Source organism: Mchenga conophoros, linkage group LG1 (assembly GCF_057382185.1).
Source record: "Mchenga conophoros isolate Kocher_MC1m ecotype Shallow Benthic linkage group LG1, M_conophoros_male_GT1.1, whole genome shotgun sequence".
In the NCBI taxonomy this organism is placed as follows: domain Eukaryota; kingdom Metazoa; phylum Chordata; class Actinopteri; order Cichliformes; family Cichlidae; genus Mchenga; species Mchenga conophoros.
Window position 1 is genome coordinate 11,832,619 of NC_140526.1, and position 16,060 is coordinate 11,848,678.

Here is a 16,060-nt window from a genome sequence, read left to right on the forward strand (position 1 = left end):
TATCGCGCCATCGGCCCTTCTGGCCAACACCAGCAGGCGATAGGTGAAGTGTCTTGCCCAAGGACACAACGACCGAGACTGTTCGAGCCGAGGCTCGAACCGGCAACCTTCCAATTACAAGGCGAACTCCCAACTCTTGAGCCACGATCGCTCCATGCTATTCTGTTGAGCTGCTCTCTGTGATATTAACCGACCAGCAACACCAACAAGAGGTTTAGTGGAAGGCTAGTTGCAAGAAAAATTGATGTAAACACAAATAAATATTTTAGGTGTTTTCTGAGATATGGGCTTTTCAATGTTTTATGAAGAAGTAAAAGATCTGATGGGCCTCAGTAGTTTTGCCAGTGTGTGTATTGTGATACAATAATTGTAATGGTCTAAATCAAGAAGCCCTAACCAGAACTGCATATTGCGGTGGAGGGGGGGGGGGGGGGAGCTTTCGGAATTGACTTCTTGGACTACATGGTATTACAAGTCGAAGCCTTATTTAAAAGTTGCACACAGTTTCCTTATAACATAACCCACTTTGACAGACCTGCAGGCCGCTAGCATACCATTTCACATTGCTGCAGTTCAGATTGAGAAGGCCTTGGAAGGTAGCCTCAGGCAGCTCTGCTTGACATGCCCTCCCTTTTCATTGGCACCAGAATCTCCACCACTGAGCTCTCCCAACGGTCACACATTACTGAGTAAAGATATGTAAATAGAACATTCATGTTGCCTTCATTATTAGATGTGGGTCACTGAATGTCTTCAAGAGCGCTAATTAAAAGAGCTCCCTGCACACCACTGCTTAGTAGTTGCGCACAATTATACAAGTACTGCATTCATGTTCTTTGCTGTTTCAGCAACATACAGTAACCTACATGTTTACAGTTGTGTTTTCAGCAAGGGTAAACCCTGAGGCAGCTCTTCAGGGTTAAAGGCCAAGTAACACTGATTCGATGATAATGGAATTATAAACCTCACACCACATGAATCATGTAGTCCTCACATCACATATAATCTTCTAATTATATACAAATGGTTGCATTATTTCCTGTATGCTTACTCATTATTTTATACATTCAGTACACGTAAGTTGAAAAATCAGCATTTACAAAAGTGAATTGCAAGTTGTTTGAGTTTAGAAATTCATCAAGAATGTGTTTCACAACAAACAACTTCTGCAGTGTCTTAGAGGTTATCTGTTGGTCTGTAAGGAAAAGGCCACCTGAACATTGTCAGAAGAGTAAGAAAGAACAGGTCCTAAATCATTTGGAATAATGAGCGTTGTCACAGTTAATAAAAGCAGCCAAACTGCTCACTGTTGCGCATCACAAAAACAGATCCCTAGTTCCACGGCTTAGATAAATGTAATAGTACATGTAAGTAAGAGTTTATGTTTTGGGTTTTTTGTGAAAGAATAAGACTACTTTAGGAGTGACAGCAATCTTCTTCTTTTTTTCTGGGATGAATCCCCCTGTACAAGTGCCATTTACATCCTCCTGCCATACCCACCCACCTTATAGCAATCCCTCTTCTGTCATGTAATCTGCGTTCTTCTGACAGCACAGCCAAGACCCAGTGGGAGAGTGCCTATCCATCTCACTACCCCAATCTGCCTCCCCTGTTTGGTTCCACATGAGCACTCAGCTGCTGTGACTAATTAAATAAAGCGCTGTGCCCTCTGCTTCCTGTTAGCCATGGCAAGGTTGGTGCACAAAGATGGAGCAGAGGGGTGCTACTGAAGAAGGGAACAGGATAACAACTACTAAGCCTATGATAATGCTTTGGTCTATAAGACAATGGACAAGAAAGTAACTAAAGTGACCACTGTACAGTTGTCATACAGTTGTTTCATATTTTGAGCAGAATTGTTAACTGTTTTCTTCTCTTACCTTCAGGAATGATATCGCTGAAAAGCTAAGGTCGAACGAATAAAGGTGAGTATATGTGTCTTTAAGTAGATCTGTTTTTTTTTTAATGTGTTGCTCAGTTGTCGCACTTGTTTTTTTCTCTTTATCACAATTGTCTGGTAGTCTTACTCAGTAGTAATGCTCTGGAGGATACGGGTAAGTGCAGCTGTAATGAGGCTAGGATGTATTAATTCAGCAGAAAGTCTGGAATATGACAAGTCTTGACATTTTGATTTTTGGAATCACAGGGTCACTGATTGATGTGATGAATCTATTTAATTTCATCTGCCATGCAGACAGATTTCCTGGACTCCTTAAAACCACAGTGAAAGTCTTAATAATGGTAAACAATTAAGCTGTGAGCTATGCAGGGTCTCTTCCTTTTTGATGGCATCTGAAACATGTGCTCAGTGTCATCCTTATAAAGCATTTAAACTGCTAGCTACACCCTGAACATAGCTATAACAGACTGCACTGATTTTTTTTAAATCAGAGCCTTAAGGTTAATAAGACCATTTTAAAATGTTGATGCTTTCTTTATAGATATTTGGATAATCTAGAATGTAATGTGTTTAGAAGAGTGCACCCAGTGTTGCAGGATAAAAGAAGCTTCTTTTTTTACAAACCCAAACTAACCACATCTACTTTAATCAGCATACAGTGGACACTTTGGTACCATCATGCTGGCTTTCTGGACATCCTTGTCACCATTAAAGATACACATGATTACTAGTCACTTTCTCTGTTTTTCAGGTGTTGGCACTTTGGCCGACACTTGTTGTCTTTTAAATGTGCTATACAAATAAAGCTGACTTGACTTGACTTGACTTGGGATTGGTAGATCTGACAACATTAGTGTATTTACAGAAAATGAAGAATGAGTAAAAAGGCACAGGATTCATGATATACTAAGTACAGCAGGGCTCGTGAGAATTTAGTCTTCACATTAGAAAATAGATTTCATCCATAATATGAAAATTAAAAGTCTAAAAATAAAGTGCAACAATTTATCCCAAGTAGCAATATAAAAGAAAACATTTATAGCATAGAATAATAGATAGTTGTCTTTCAATTTCTTAAAGCTTATATAAAAGAAATAAACTAGAAGTTTATTAAGTGATGCATAACCAAAGGCCACTATTTATGCAAGGAAGAGGAGAAAAGGCTTTCAGCACCATGGACAGCAACACTTTTACCCCCAAATGATTCAGATGGCTGAAGATCTGCATATCTTGGTAATGCTTTCTGAATGGGATTGCCTCCTTAACTCATTCACTGCCATTGACGTCTATAGCCGTCAACTGCAGTGAATGAGTCAATGGGTTTAACTCATTCACTGCCAATGGCTGGCAGTGAATGAGTTAATAGTGGTGATGTACCTGGCCAGTCTGAACTGTGGTCTCTTGTGAATTAGTGAATGACTCAGATATACCCCTCTGGAAAAGTCAAGAGTTGGTGAACATAAAAGCAGAGTAGTGAACTAGATTATTGAGGGGATTCTCCCTGGAGAGCGTGTGGAGAATTGTTACATAACTGTCAAGGGAATGTTGTGACCATACTGAGAGGAACCTCATCAGTACAGACGCATTATACAGAGTCACAAAGAAGTGGCCCAACAAGTAAACAGATAACTCACGGAGTTCTCTGTCTGTATGATATCCATATTGTCTGGAATGCAGGAAACTGCCTTTTTTTTCTTTCTTTCTTTCTTTTTCTTTTTTTCTGCTGCATTGTAGATACGTTCCCCTATGAGCACCTTCTACCTGGGCTGTCCTCCCTGTTTTAGCTGCCATTCTCCAACCCAAAAGATGCTCTCTGGGTATTTATACTTTTGGACTGAATCCATTCATGTTCTCTATCTAGCCTGAGGGACTTTGGCAGTTGTTTGTCATCTGGGTATTATCACAAGGGCATTGTTCTTGTATATCTTTTTCCTTAGTACTTGAATTGCAGTGTTTAAATTGCTGGGTAACTAGGCACTTCTCTATATGGCTATGTTAGCCTTCTCCCCCCGAACACAGCACATGGCCAGGAAAGCCCAGAACCTTAGAGCTATTTTGGGAAAGCTTCAGTACTGTATCCAACAAAGGACAGAAGTTGTTATGAGGAAAAAAGATATTTTTGTCTTCAAAGCTTTCTTTTGTAAGTGAAAAGATATATTTTCCCCTTTGGTTTGACATAGATCTTTTGATATTAGGTGCTGATATGTTGGGAGACATTTTAGAAGGTAGTCCATTCATTTTGATTTGACAAATACTGAAGTATTTTGTCACTGAGGTGCTGGAGAGATAAGAGTCTGTCTTTTGCCAGAAAATGAAACACAGCTTGTTTTATTTAAAATTTCTGATACTTTTGCTGTTGTTTTTTCAGAGTATTCCACAGTAAGTTTGCCGTTATCTACAATTCAAGTTCTAATGCATTTAATTGTTATCCAGGTCTGTATGTGTGTACAGATTTGCATACATACAGACCTGGAGGTCTCTGTACAGATACAGTATGCACATGGACCTCGAGCAGTTATATTAGCAATAAAGAGATCAGTATGAAAGGTTAACAACTCTGTCCTGAATTAAGTGTATATAATTGTTCAGTACAGACACACTGAAGTATGGGGTGAAAAACCAGCAGGCGTAGGGATAGGATGCAATGTAATTTAAATATGCGGATAATGGCTAATTTTCAAACCATCTCCACAAGATGACATTCACAGTGTTGTACTCTGTTGTACTCATAAAAGTGTGACAAACAGTTGGCGGGATGTTTTCTAAGCTATCCCACCATCTGACAAGCCGTTCCAGTGGAGTTTATTGGCTCGTTTACTTACTACCATCACACATTAGCAAAGTATAGATCACAATGTTCTTCGCTGGGCCTCTAGCTCGTACTTTAATAACCAGCAGTTTGGTGTCGATTGTGTGAATACTTTTTATTATAAAGCCGGACAGTTACAGCTTGTTTTTATTATACCCTGATTGGTCATTGCCATAAAGCAGCAGCACCATGCAGAGTGAGTAGAAGATGATGGAGGGTACAGAAAGTAATTTCCTGTAACTAGCCAAAATAAAGTCTGGCCAGAAGGAGTCAAAGAGAGGACATTTGTCATTACTGTAGCATCTACTGACTTTCATCAAGACTGTTATTGCAAGGTAATATCCTGCAAACCTCAAGACCTCCCCACTGCTGAATCATCCTGGATCAATTATTCTAATATTTGTGTGGCAGCTTTGCTATCGATTAATGCATTTATGCAGAGTGCAGCATATTCTATTTAATAAAGCGAGGCTCTGGATTTAATTAAGTCGTTTTCGAGTCAGGGGGCATTTTGTTTTCATAAACCTTTGCCTTACATGTGTTCATTTGTGACTTTTATTTATCAACTCAAACTTTTATTGTTTTATTTCTAGCAGCAATACACACAGACTGTAGAGATAATTACTATCTGTAGAACACTCAATATTTTGTAGATTGTAAACACTGTAAATATAAGGTGCTGATCATTATGGTAACTTATTGGTCCTTGAAAATTTCTGTTAATAAAAGTTCAATTCTATATGTGGGATATTTTCAGCATTGAAAGGTGTCAGATACAATTGATGGGGAACAACAGTTCTTTCTTTAAAGTGAGATTTAAAAGAGAGGTTTTTTCATTTATTCCCTCAACAAGGAGCTCCTTAAAGTTATTAAACATTTAACAAAATCTCCTTCTTGTCCACAGAACACCGTGAGTCCAGTTTTTCATAATTGTCATTTTAGTTTAAAATCTCCCTTTTGTATTTCTGCCTATGGAAGGATATTCACTGAATAATGATGCTCCCAGCAAAGCTTCGAGGAAAAAGTTGAACATCGATGCATTGTTCTTAGAGAGCTGGAGTTATTGTATCACATCGTACAATGGACTCGTCTGACATAAAACAGCGAATATCTTAGAAGTAACATTATCTAGAGAAACCTTAGAGCTTCCCAGGTGAAATTCTGCATTTCATTGCTTGCTCTCTCTGTTCGTAATTTGAAATGATATTTAAAGTCTTTTATTCTTTGTGCATGTTAAGGGGGGATGAGCACTGGTACTGCGCAGAACCTTGGCCTAGCCAGAGATAGCTGCAAATGAGATGAGAATAAATATTCAAAGGGAGACATGAAGGGAATAAAGAAAACTCAGTGAAATAAGGGGTAGCACGGACGATCCCGGTCATCTACCTGAGGACTTTCGATGAATTCCAATGAGAGTGCAGATTACATTTTTTAAAGATAGGCCCTATAGGTGCAATTAGTGCTACATAATGGCCCTTTTGCAGCTCCTTCAGCAGAGTTGTGAAATATTGATTTAATTCACCCCTATATAATCACTTAAACTCTGCACTGTCATGCGAATAATACATCTCATTGTTGTATTTCTATGCAGTAGTAGCTCCGGCTTGGCTCTATCATGGATTTTTAACTACATACTGTGCTGCAAATAGGGAGTTCTTTTTCAAAGATATGAAAAGATGAAAAGGGGGGAGATGTGGTGAAATTTGAAAACAGAAAACTAGCCTGAGTGTATTTTAAAAGCTAGCTGCAGCCAGGTGTACTCTAGAAGATGGGATGTGAGTTCTCTGATGTTGTGTTTTTTTGGAGCATGGAGTAGTAAAGGGCAAGGGGAGCCAGAGAGGAGGTTCTTGAATTCCGTGTTGTACGTGGCAGGTGAAGCCCGGCAGACACTGATCATGTCAGACAGGACACTTACATTGGACTCACTCCAGGGAGGTGTGGGGTATCTTGAAGTAGAGTTTGACTCACTATTCCAGTATCTCTGATCTCTGCATTATTTATGCTTTTGTCTCAGCCATTTATCAGCATTTTTATACCTCGCAGCCTCATTCTACAGTACATCTCCTGTGATGGAGTAGGTTGCAGCGATGATAGCCTCTGAGGGAAGCCAATAACTGAATATAGTAGCTCATATTGATATCAGAAAACTGTGGAATGGACAAGTGTGCTGCGTAGCAATCTCTGCATGCTGTTGAAAACCTTGGCAAACATCCATCCACATCAAAATAGTGCTGTGAAAAATAAAATAAAAATAAAAGACAAGAAGGAAAATGCTGTGCTGGCTTCGCTCTCTTACCTTTATATTAATTTTTAGGAGATGAAACTGGTAATATGTGAGCTATGGTAGGAGTTGCACAGCAACTGAATCACTGATCAATGACAGCTAATGAACACGGCAGGAGTTCTGCTCTGTTTGCCACTCGACAGAGAGCTGCCTTCTCCAGAGAGTTACTTCTCTACTGTTTTTGCCAGGAAAGCACAGGAGCCTTCATTGAAACCAACTGCCTCTGGGCTCAATTAACTACCATAGATTACTCATAATGCAGATGAAAGACTGCATACGACAGCGTGTTGATGTTGGAAAAACGTGCGAACACAAAGTGGATGCATTCGTGGATACAGACCAAATGGACACTGATTGTGAGATATGGGATCAATGCATAGATTATAAAAAAGCCTCCACACAAATAGCAGCAACAATAACAACAAAGTTATTATGCTGATAATGATAATAGACACTGTTGTGTGTACATGTTTGTATCTTGTGAGATTATTTTATTAGGCTCTGTGCAACACGGTAAGGACAGAATGACTAAAACTCAATTATAATAAGCTATAGCATCGGTTAATATTCCTCAACTGTCTTTTTACATTGAAAATGTTCAGTTCATATCAAGCAACACTGGCTGGCACCTACTTTTTATACATAAATTACTCATCACTTGTAAAAACTGGTATTTTTAAATGGATCCCAGCGTATTGTTTATGATGCTGCTGGTTATCAAAGTGAATATGCTAAGCACTAGAGAATTTACAGATGGCATAAACCTAAACACTGAACAAACCCCCCACTGTGAAGGGAATATGTTAACCATATTGCTCGGAGAGATGGCGTGATGACTTTCATGGATAGCTTTCAGAAGTGTGCACATTATTGTGAAACTACAGGAGAAATCGCATGATTAGACAGCGGAAGCTTAAACATGCACGTCTTGGCAGGCTAACTGCTTCAGTAATGCAGAAGAGTAGTTAATGAGATAAGAAGGACCATGATCAAATGCGAAGAGCAAGCTATTCAGAATCAAGTGCACAGAAGAGATGTTGTTGAAATGCACTTGTTAACACGGTTGTAAGAATGTTCTAGATTTTCTTTTCTTCTAATGGAACCATTAATTCTTTTACTATCGCATCCAGCATAGTAGTGCATGAGTAAATATTCAATCTGTCAGTCAGTTAGAAGTGATCATTTTGCTCTTATCCTCAGAAATGACCTGTGTGTTCAGACCATTGTTTATCACGTACAGGCTTTTTTATTGCTTGTTTTTTTAAGCAATTGCCCGATTACCCGTGTCATTTCCATCCTTCCACTTAACAGTCTGTGACACAGCCAGCAAAACAGTGCAGGAACGCACTGGCGTATAAGTAATTGTGCATCAGGCAGCAATGGATTGTTGCTATAAAATGAGTACCAAACTATTTTTACACATCACAAAACACTTTTATTCTACGTTAATAAAAGTCATTTAAAGAGCCAAAAAGATACCCGGAAACCTACTGAAATGGGAAATATGAATCTTCCATAAAAACATTTGGAATTGACCTTTATGCACAACTGTAATGGACTAAAGTGTGCAATGAAATGGAGCTGAATCTAAAATCTTTGACGTAAACATGTCACAGCCCTTTAGCTGTCTCTCAGCTCGCCTCAGTTCAGCTTGTAAGGTGACAGTCACCTTCATGCTGCATCAGGGAACAAATGAATCACAACACAGGTAAGAGACTCTTGGCATGTCATCCTGTATGACACTGAATACTCCTCAAAGTTAACATACTGAGAATACAAGTGGTTAGGGTAAATGATCGACTTGCCTGTTGAGGTAGCCAGCGTCCCAGTGTGCGCCCAGAATAAACTAGGGCAGTTTCTTTACCCCTTTTTGTACCTTTCTCCTGGTACTGAGTCACCTCACCTTTGGGGCTTACCACAGGAGTCTCTTCAAATGATCCTTTAGACTGAAGTGAAGAATCAAGATTAATGCACTTCCACGTCTTGCCCAGGCTCTGGGGGGAAAAGTCTTATAATTAACACCAGGGGGGCTGCAGACTGCTTTTGGAAAGAGGTTAAGGGTGGGGTACCGCGACCATAGGAAAAAGAGCTGATAAAGGTGTAAGATTTTTAGAGTGTGATATATGCTGCTGCTTTGGAACAACAGTGTGGTAACAGAATGACCTGTCAGACACCTCACTCTGGCTTATTGTTATTGGGATAAAGTGGAAAAGCCCATAGCAAGAGCTGCTGCATTACTCCATCATTCATAGTGATCATTGTTATATGTTCTGATCTATTGAATTATCTCTGCACGGGACCAGGGCCCCCCTCCCCCTTAGATCCCAGCACAGGCCTGTGCCCACAACTCTTCTTAACAGTTTCCAGTTAAGTAACTGTCTGCGCCGATTTCCAGAGAATATGACACGTATGTAATCCTTTATCACTTATTGTTTTCTTTGACAAGAACCAGAGGAGAAGATTGATAGCATTCTTCCATCTGTAAGTATGAAGCTATGGCCAGCTTGCTTCCCAGTTCTTCTAGAGCTCACTTTAGAGCACTTATATTTAAAGTATGGGTTTTGTGCAGGTCTACCAAAGACAACATAAGGTGTTAATAGATGCTAGTAGGCAGATTTTGTTACTGCCACTCTTTCTTTCTGACCCTTTTTCTTATTTTCTTGTCCTATAAGGTGCTCTAATGCGGGACTTACAGTATTTAGTAATTATTTTTAACTTAAGAATAGAAATTTTTAATGTTAATGGTACTTCTTTTTAGTTCAGACAGGGCCACACTCATAAGCCCAACCATGTAGCTTGCTTCATACGTCCTTTATTCCTGCTGCTCTGTGCTCACCTCATCACACTACATTGCCCAGATACACTGAAATTCATCTCCTTCCTCCTCATTGTACATATTGTATTTCTTTCATTCAAATGGTTTAAATCTCAGTCTCTGGGATGTGATCTCAGGGACAGTCAATGACAACGTATGTCATTCTAAAATAAATGGTGAAATCTGACTTAAGAGTTCTGCCTCAAGTAATGCGTATGTCACGAACTCTACAGCTTATTTTTAAAAGAAGGTGCTGCAAAAAAAAAGAGAGAGGTAATAAAACACTTAACTTTTTTAGTACCTTATTTAGAGTCACATTCCTCATACTTTACTCGAAGGCAGTGCATTTACATGCATGGTTAGGCCTAATAATAACAGCCTTTTGTGGGTCTTCCCACACTGATGATAGTAACTGCTATTTAAATATATTTCACAGCATACAGTTTTTGTCCTGCCGTAACCCTGGCATCATCTTTACATTATAAGCTTCTAGGGTATCTACTTAAAAATAAATATAAATGTACTTTTAAAGGCAGAGATGTCTAACCTATCATAATTATTCATTCTTGTGCAAAGAAAGCGTCATGATGTGTTTATCATCCGGTAACATCTTTTAAGTATCACCAAGGTTTAGCTGCTTCCTCATTATTCTAAATTCGTCTCCAAGGTTATTCTCAGTGGTTTTCTTCCACAGCGCTATGCCTGATCTTTGTCTTTGATTGATATTCCGATTGTTCTTGTGTTGCTTGTTATTAACTTGAAGTTTCATGTTATTCTTTTAGGGAGAAGTTACCAATGACAAAAATGAAATGGAGCTTATTTTACTGTAAATGAGGAATGAAATGGGCACAGTGTGGATTTAATCAATCATTAGATTGAACCCCCTCTGCAGCTGTATCATTCAAGTGAATATCCTCCTGTAGCCCCAGTAAATCTGTGGTTCCTTGTGTCTCAGGGTTTGGGTTGCAGGAGTGGTTTTGCCTTGCCAGGGCCCCTCTGGATTCTCAGACAGAAGCTGTTAATTAAACATTTAAAGTGGATCTTACTTTTTGATTACCGGTGGACAGCTTGTTATTTTGCAAGATTCTACATTACTGTGGTGTAGCTGTATATTCACTGAACAAAGGGTGCTTTTATTTCACCTCTGGGCTCAAAAGCTTTGATGACTTTGAAAAACACATCTTCAGAGAATGTGTATGTCTGACTCTAAGGGCAGATTTGAATCAGTTGAAAAATCTGTTGTTCATTTGGTTGATGGATATGTTAGGAAGTCAGATTACACTCTGACAGGGAGCAAATGAAATGGATCTTCTTGTGGCAAGCTTTACAATTTGCAAAGATTCCTATCATTCATAATGACAGTCTCTACAACTGTATCAGTTGTTGCTCTGACATTTTGGAGCTGTTAGCAATACCCTTAGGGCTTTCATTTAGGATTTATCCACATCACACCAGCTGTCATGTGTAAAATATAATAAAAGGATGATAATAAGCATTAATTAGGAGGTAGGAGCAGCTTGCTAACAGGACTATTTTTGTACTTCCTGTGATGAAATTTATAGTGAGGGCTTCAAACACCACAATACATCTGCTTATTGAGTGCACAGAGTCAAAGCTTTTCAAGTTATATCCTATCTGAAACAAAAGTAGATTCATGACGGGTTTAGACAGCCAAAGTCTTAGTGGTACAGAGAGCACACAAGTCAGATTATTAGACCCTCTCAGAGTACATTCATCTTAGCAGGAAACATAAATGAAAATATCTGTCTTCAATATGTTTATTTAGGAGTCCAGCAGATGTGGCTAAATTGACTATTGCATCTAAAAACTGAACCTCTAAGTGTGTAGGCAACTATACTGCCTTTAAAAGCTTCAAGTAGAAGAGCGTCATGTGTGACATAATTAAATTCCTCCCAAGTTAATTCATACTGTTTAATGATGCAGGGAGAACAGTTTCTTTCGCTGCGCTAGCAGTGGGATGGTCCACGGGGGCCACCAGTAAGGGGAAGTTCAGGAAGACACAGAGAGGAGGATAGAGAGAGACTTGTAGGTTGTAACAGTGTTGAAAAGACTAATTCTTACTGGTGTAACTGTTTATTTAATAATGTGAAATCCACTTGGGTTCTTTTGACTCTTTCTTTGCAATTTTTAAATTATTACTGCCACTAATAATGACAATAGTGCTTTGAAAATTGTTATTTACTTGGTGTGAAGCTGACTCATCACTATTTGCATTAGTTATTTCGTTTCTGTGTTCTGCTGTGATCGTCACCTTTTCCACACTGAGCAGGCTGATGCCGATTTTCTTTTTGTGCCTTTTTTCAGGAGTCAGGACCAGATGGGGGGGAGAAGATGAGTCTGGCGGGTGATCCCACTCCACCTATCCATCAACCTGGAGACTATTTCCAGCATCCCCTACAGAATGTCAAAGCCTCGCTGAGCAGAAGACGAGTCCATCATCTTCTTTCGAAGACTTTCCCTCGAGTTTCCATCAAAACACATAAACACATCATGTGCCATTATTTTCTATTGCCCGTCCTCCCTTTCTGTCGACGGAGGGCCACGCGAGTGAGTGAATGCAGTTGAGTGGGTTGTGTTCTATGCAAAAGAGAAGCTCTATTTGAGAACTACAGGATGTGACAGGATCCTTTCTCTGTCGCTGAGATCACTCTGTATGGGTAGTGATGGGGCATGTGCCAGAGATCTCCTGTCTAATAGGAAGTGAGACACTTAAAGAGATGACCCTGCCTCAGTTGCTATCACTGTCTCTTGGCCAGGGAGAGAACTTGGCTCTCCCATTACTCCTGCACTTGCTAATTAGCATCTGTCACTGGAGTAACTTGTACCTGTCAGTGTGTGCCGCTCTCCTATGTTCAGTAAGTTGAGGGAATTGAAATTGAATGCCAGCTAAGCTCCAACAAACTGCAAATGGTGCATGGGATACACCCTGATTTCCTCACTGACCTGACTGCCTTGTATGTAAGAATTTTTTTTTTTTTAATGAAGTCAGACTATCACAGCTAGCTTCTACAGCTGGTGTTGAAAGATTTATCTCGCCCAGGCCAGGGGTTGTGCAGGTTGTTTTATTGCAGTACTTAAGTAGATTCCTATGCAGTACAGGTATGTCCATGTATGAATGTCAAAGCCATTTGTGTTTGATAACCGAATGCCTATTTACATTAAAGAGACATGGTGAAACTGGCTGGTCATTGGTAATTATTGGTCCAGTTCCCAGGGCCACTGTGTGTTCGTTCAGGCAGAGCAAGGTCGAGAAGAGAAGACATTTCTTCTCTTCACTCACAGGATTAGCCACGCAGTTCAAATTTGTCCTTCCACTTTTCTATTAGTTGATATGTCTGCCGACTACCCTATTCTACATAATGAGTAAAACATGAATTATGGTCAAAGTAACACAAATATTTCATTTACATGCAGATCAACACTGACATGTTGAATTGTTCCCAGTTAGACGCAGTCCTATTTTGGGCCTAATCCCTCTCTGTTTGCAGATGCTCAGTCATCCCAAACATTTTACTTGTTTTGAATAATGGATTTTCTCTGTGATTGTTTGTTCCTGTCATATATAAAATAGCTACCTTGTATCAAGTCTGACTTGTAGAAGTGTTGCAGAAATACCTTCCCAGCACACCTAACCATACTGATACCCATACGGCATTCACAGGAACATGCGCGCACACACTGTGTCCTTTGCTTAAGCTGGCTGAGACTGTTGACCAAACCCCAGGTTGTGCCCAAATGCGCAGATCTCTCTGTACAGTAGCCCTTGACCTTGCTGTGTGTCCTTATAGCCCAGACACCCGCCTGAAATTAAATTACAGATTAGTGGCTCCAGGCCCAAAGAGGGGTTTATTTGGTTGGCCCTTCAGTGAAGCGCTCATTTTCTCATTCACAAACTGGAAAAGATGTTGTGGGATTTAAGGGAGAAAATTCCAGTCTTGAAGATATTTTCTTTCTTGTGACAGCGAGTGCTGCAGCCAGTGGTCACATAAAATTGAATTGTCTGCAAAGATTTCTAAATCTTACATTATAGGAGGAAGTGACAGAGGCTCAGCTGAACTCTGATGAAGCGTCGTCTCAGTAGGTCATAGTTACTTTTTGACCGTCCTGAATAGGATTTAAAAAAAAAAAAATTATTATTTTAGGGAAAACAAGAAAGGCAAATGTTACGCTAATTAAAAATTATATTCACTTCCAACTGCATTCACATACAGTTTGTTTGAAGGCAGAAAAAGAAAGTGTGTTAATTATTTTAATTAATTAATGTATTTATTTTATTAGAAAACTGCCTCATCTGGCTAAATTAGATGACCGATGCTCTATATTAGCTTTACTTACACAAAACTGATTTTTGTCCCCATCTTCTAGTACTGTTGCAGTAGTGCTAATACTTATTACAAAAAGATGATAAACCAATGATGCATCACATCAAAATTTAGACTTGTTTGGCTTTAGATTGAAAAAGAGTTCAAACTGTGAGACCTAAATCTCTTCTGGTGCATAGACTCATGAATATGACCAATAATAATAATATGGAACCTTTGTATAGTAAGTAGCATCTGTGATTTCAAGCAAAGCATCCCTGCTCGTGCCAGCTTCTCATTTGGCAGTGCAGTCCAGTTGGCATACTCAGTCATTTTAAAATTCTTTGTACTTGTTTTTTTCCTTTGAAATATAATCTTTTTTTTAAGAGTTGAACGCTCCCTTTCATCTGTGGTGATGACTACATGTTACAGTTACCATGCTTGGAATACTTCAGAGGTGACACGAGTGTTTATGAAGTCACTCAAACACGAAATGAGGCACACTGATTTAGACGAATTCTGAATTGGGACAAATTCAGCATACTTTTAGATGACCTAACAGTTGCAGGTATTCTACGTTTCTACTTTGTCAATCTGCAAAGGCGTAGGAGAAACAGCTGAAGTTCTAGTACATAAGGTTTAAATAGTTGTGACACAGGCACACTTCACACCTTGTATATACTTATATGTTGGCTGTTTGTCAAGTCAAAAAGGAAAAGAAAACTTCACAATGAAAATCCAGTGAAAAATGTATAAATGTTGCTGTCAGTGCAGACAAGATGAAACCGTAACTTATTTAAAATAGTATCTATTTTTCAAAAAGCTCTCCCTCTTTTACTTTCCAGAGCACAGCGTGCCTCAGATTGTGGTCCAACCCCACAATATATTTATGTAAGCACTTCTGCTACTCAGCATTTAACTTAATTTGAACATGAGGTTCTAGGAAAGTAGTAATTTAAATGGGGACAGCTGTGCTCTTTAAATTTTAGTACATGGTAAATGCTCTTTTGGAAATGTACTTTCTATCCCTTTTGTTTAACAGATTCTTCTGCGTAAGCATCCTTTCATTACAACATGAATAATTTCTGTCACATCTATTAAAAGTAATGAGTCTAATAGGAAGAGGCAAATGGCAAATTCACCCTTTCATAGTTACTGGTGATTTGTATTCTGTTTGTGATGAAACACCTGAGGCCAGTGACTCCCAGTCCAAGTACTCTGGATCTAGAGTTCGGCTGATTTCAGTCTAATCATGAACTGATTCACACCAGGGACTGCAAGTGACTGCAATTAAGTTGGCTGTAGTAAAGAAAACCAGCTCTGCAACCAGGATTGAAGACTGCTGTTTAATTGGTTTATTCATGGAACCATGGGACAGGCCACTTCATCACAAGTTATCAAGATGCATGTAAATAATTTGTGCTCTAGCCATCGGTCAGCTACCCAGAATTTAAGCATAGCGTGTAAACACCTACTAAGAATTCAGCTCACTGCGAGCGTCCTTGCATCATTTTTACGATCTGCTTGGTTTGTTCACCACTTAAGAAGAAAACACTGCCAGCATTTTACACTGTGTTTTATTTCTCCTGAGGAGGTTCAGCAGTGCATTTTGTATGCAGAGGTTGGAGCAAAACATTAAACAGGCAACTGCTGTGGTGTTTTACCAATATGCACTCTTGTAAGCTAAGACCAGCACTTCAGGAACAAAGCTGCTAATGGCTGTGATGTTTGATGAATTTTTGAGATGCCATTCAAACCATCGGCCTCCATCAAAATCCACAAAAGCAGGCTTGGTATTGTGTCAACTTCTATTAAAAGTGGCTTTGTGTTTATGTTAAATAGTAATCGAAATCCAATACATTGCACAACCAGACCAGACCTAGAAAGTACTTGAAGTTAACCTGAGCATAATGCATAATATATAATGTGT

General features: G+C 39.3%; 1 protein-coding gene across 1 annotated transcript in view; it reads left to right on the forward strand.

The window, feature by feature from the left end:
- The window catches only part of cd276 (CD276 molecule), a 76,338-nt gene extending 63,332 nt beyond the window's left edge, over positions 1–13,006 (forward strand). The window contains exons 7-8 of the mRNA XM_085260648.1: positions 1,887–1,925; positions 12,134–13,006. Coding sequence (XP_085116774.1) covers positions 1,887–1,909 — 23 coding nt within the window. The 3' untranslated portion in view covers positions 1,910–1,925; positions 12,134–13,006. The remainder of the gene's footprint in view (positions 1–1,886; positions 1,926–12,133) is intronic.
- The last annotated feature ends 3,054 nt before the right edge of the window (positions 13,007–16,060 follow it).